This window comes from Phycodurus eques, chromosome 4, assembly GCF_024500275.1.
Source record: "Phycodurus eques isolate BA_2022a chromosome 4, UOR_Pequ_1.1, whole genome shotgun sequence".
Classification (NCBI taxonomy): domain Eukaryota; kingdom Metazoa; phylum Chordata; class Actinopteri; order Syngnathiformes; family Syngnathidae; genus Phycodurus; species Phycodurus eques.
The window spans coordinates 3,308,004-3,309,859 of NC_084528.1; the positions used below are offsets into that span (position 1 = coordinate 3,308,004).

The 1,856-nt window shown below is 38.7% G+C and overlaps 1 protein-coding gene across 1 annotated transcript in view; it reads left to right on the forward strand.

Moving 5' to 3' along the window:
• The first annotated feature begins 312 nt into the window (after window positions 1-312).
• The window catches only part of lyplal1 (lysophospholipase like 1), a 24,617-nt gene continuing 23,073 nt past the window's right edge, over window positions 313-1,856 (forward strand). The window contains exons 1-2 of the mRNA XM_061673630.1: window positions 313-406; window positions 854-953. Coding sequence (XP_061529614.1) covers window positions 322-406; window positions 854-953 — 185 coding nt within the window. The 5' untranslated portion in view covers window positions 313-321. The remainder of the gene's footprint in view (window positions 407-853; window positions 954-1,856) is intronic.

Sequence of the window (1,856 nt, forward strand, 5' to 3'; positions counted from 1 at the left end):
ACCGTATAGCAGTACTTGTAAAAGGGAAATATGCAGCAAGTAAACATTTTACTTTTATCAATTAGAAAAATACAATGAAATTTAATTGGCTCGAGTTGTTGATAGCATCAAATATAGTTGTTAATTATTTACGTGAAATCTGATATTTTGTTACAACCCAGCTTTAACCAGTCAATCTCTCTCGTTCTCTCTCTCAGTATATTTATGCAATAAAAAGTAATGGAGCTTTTATTTTGTTGATTAACGATGCCTTGTGTCTTTTATATCCATCCATCCCATTCTTCATCGCGCGCACTCTCGCGAGATGACACTACTGCTGTCATGGCTGCTATGCAGAAGCTTATGAAGTGTGTTGTGTCTCCCACGGGGAAGCACTCCGCTTCGGTTATATTTCTGCACGGTTCAGGTGCGTTGTATCTGAAACTATTAAATGTTCAAGACGTTTTACTGTTCGTTCATCTATTTAACTGTCCGAACTCCGACGGACAGTTCAAGGTTGACAAGACACACTGCATGATTGAGTGATGTGTTTACGGATTCTGTAATGAAGTTCACTAGTTTTGGCGCAGAGATTCTAAATATATTAGCTTCTGGTCCACATTAGATATGAAAATACTGTAGCATATGTTAAGGATTAAAACCTTGAAACCACTGCAAAATTGATACGCAATGTGTTGCAGTGCATTTACTCGCGTTCTGAATTGAATCATTCGGTGTAAAATAATACTCGCGTTTTGAAGAGACCATGTCCTTATACAGGATACAGTATCAACATTGTACATATGATTCAAATGGTTTAATGGTCAGTGCTGACCACAGTTGGTATGCTAATGCTCTTAATTGCCATGACTAGGTGACACTGGGCAAGGGTTAAGAGCCTGGGTTCAAGATGTGATGATGCCTGGTCTGACTTTTGATCACATTAGAGTCATTTACCCCACAGCCCCAGCAAGGTACGTTTTTTTTTTTTTTTTTGTTTGGTTTGTTTTCAACTTCCCAAATATGTCTTAAACATGTCACAGTATTCTTTGAAGCGGTTATCTTGGAGGAGGTGTTTGGAAGAGTGCAAATGTCTGAATCAGTCAGACAAGTTCACAGTGAATGTTAAACAGACGTGCCAGCTTCCTAGTACAAAGTCTGTGTAAGATCCGATTGAGTCCATGTGTGAACTGAATAGGTCATTGTTGAGAGAATTCACAGCGAGTGAGTAGGCGTGCTGTTGATGTTTGATCATGTGCCTAGAGCAAAACCAGGAACTTTGGTGGGCGCTGATGTGAAAATCCTTTCCTACTTGTTTATGAGAATATGATGGCCTAGCCATGTGTATTTTTAAAAGAATTTCAGAGCAGATTGAACATACTATATGTAACATTGTCCTTTCAGAACCCTGTCGATTTTGTATAAAATAACTGCAGTGACAATTTTCAACTAATCTTTAAAATGACAGTGAAGATTTCGGTGAGTCAGTCTTGAGTTGTTCTTTGGCCATTGGTTACTTTCTTTGATACCAAAAACAGAAAATTTTAGACAAAACAAAATGCAGTGGAACCTCAAAAATGGATTGAATTGAAATTTGGAAACTGACCAAAATTGATGTTCCTCAAAAGTCTCTCTAAAGAGGTTGAAACTTCATCTTTCAAGTTGTCAGACAAGATGGCAGTAAATTTCTGAGACTTGAGCTCAGTGGGCATCGAAAAGTATTCACTTCACTCGTGTGTGTGTGTGTGTGTGTGTGTGTGTGTGTGTGTGTGGTACCCCCCGCTTGTTTTTGGAATGCACTGTAGACCTAGACCAGTAATAAGAGGACAAAGAGCAAAAGTGTGATCATGACAAGAAAGTGGGGAGGTGTTTACCTG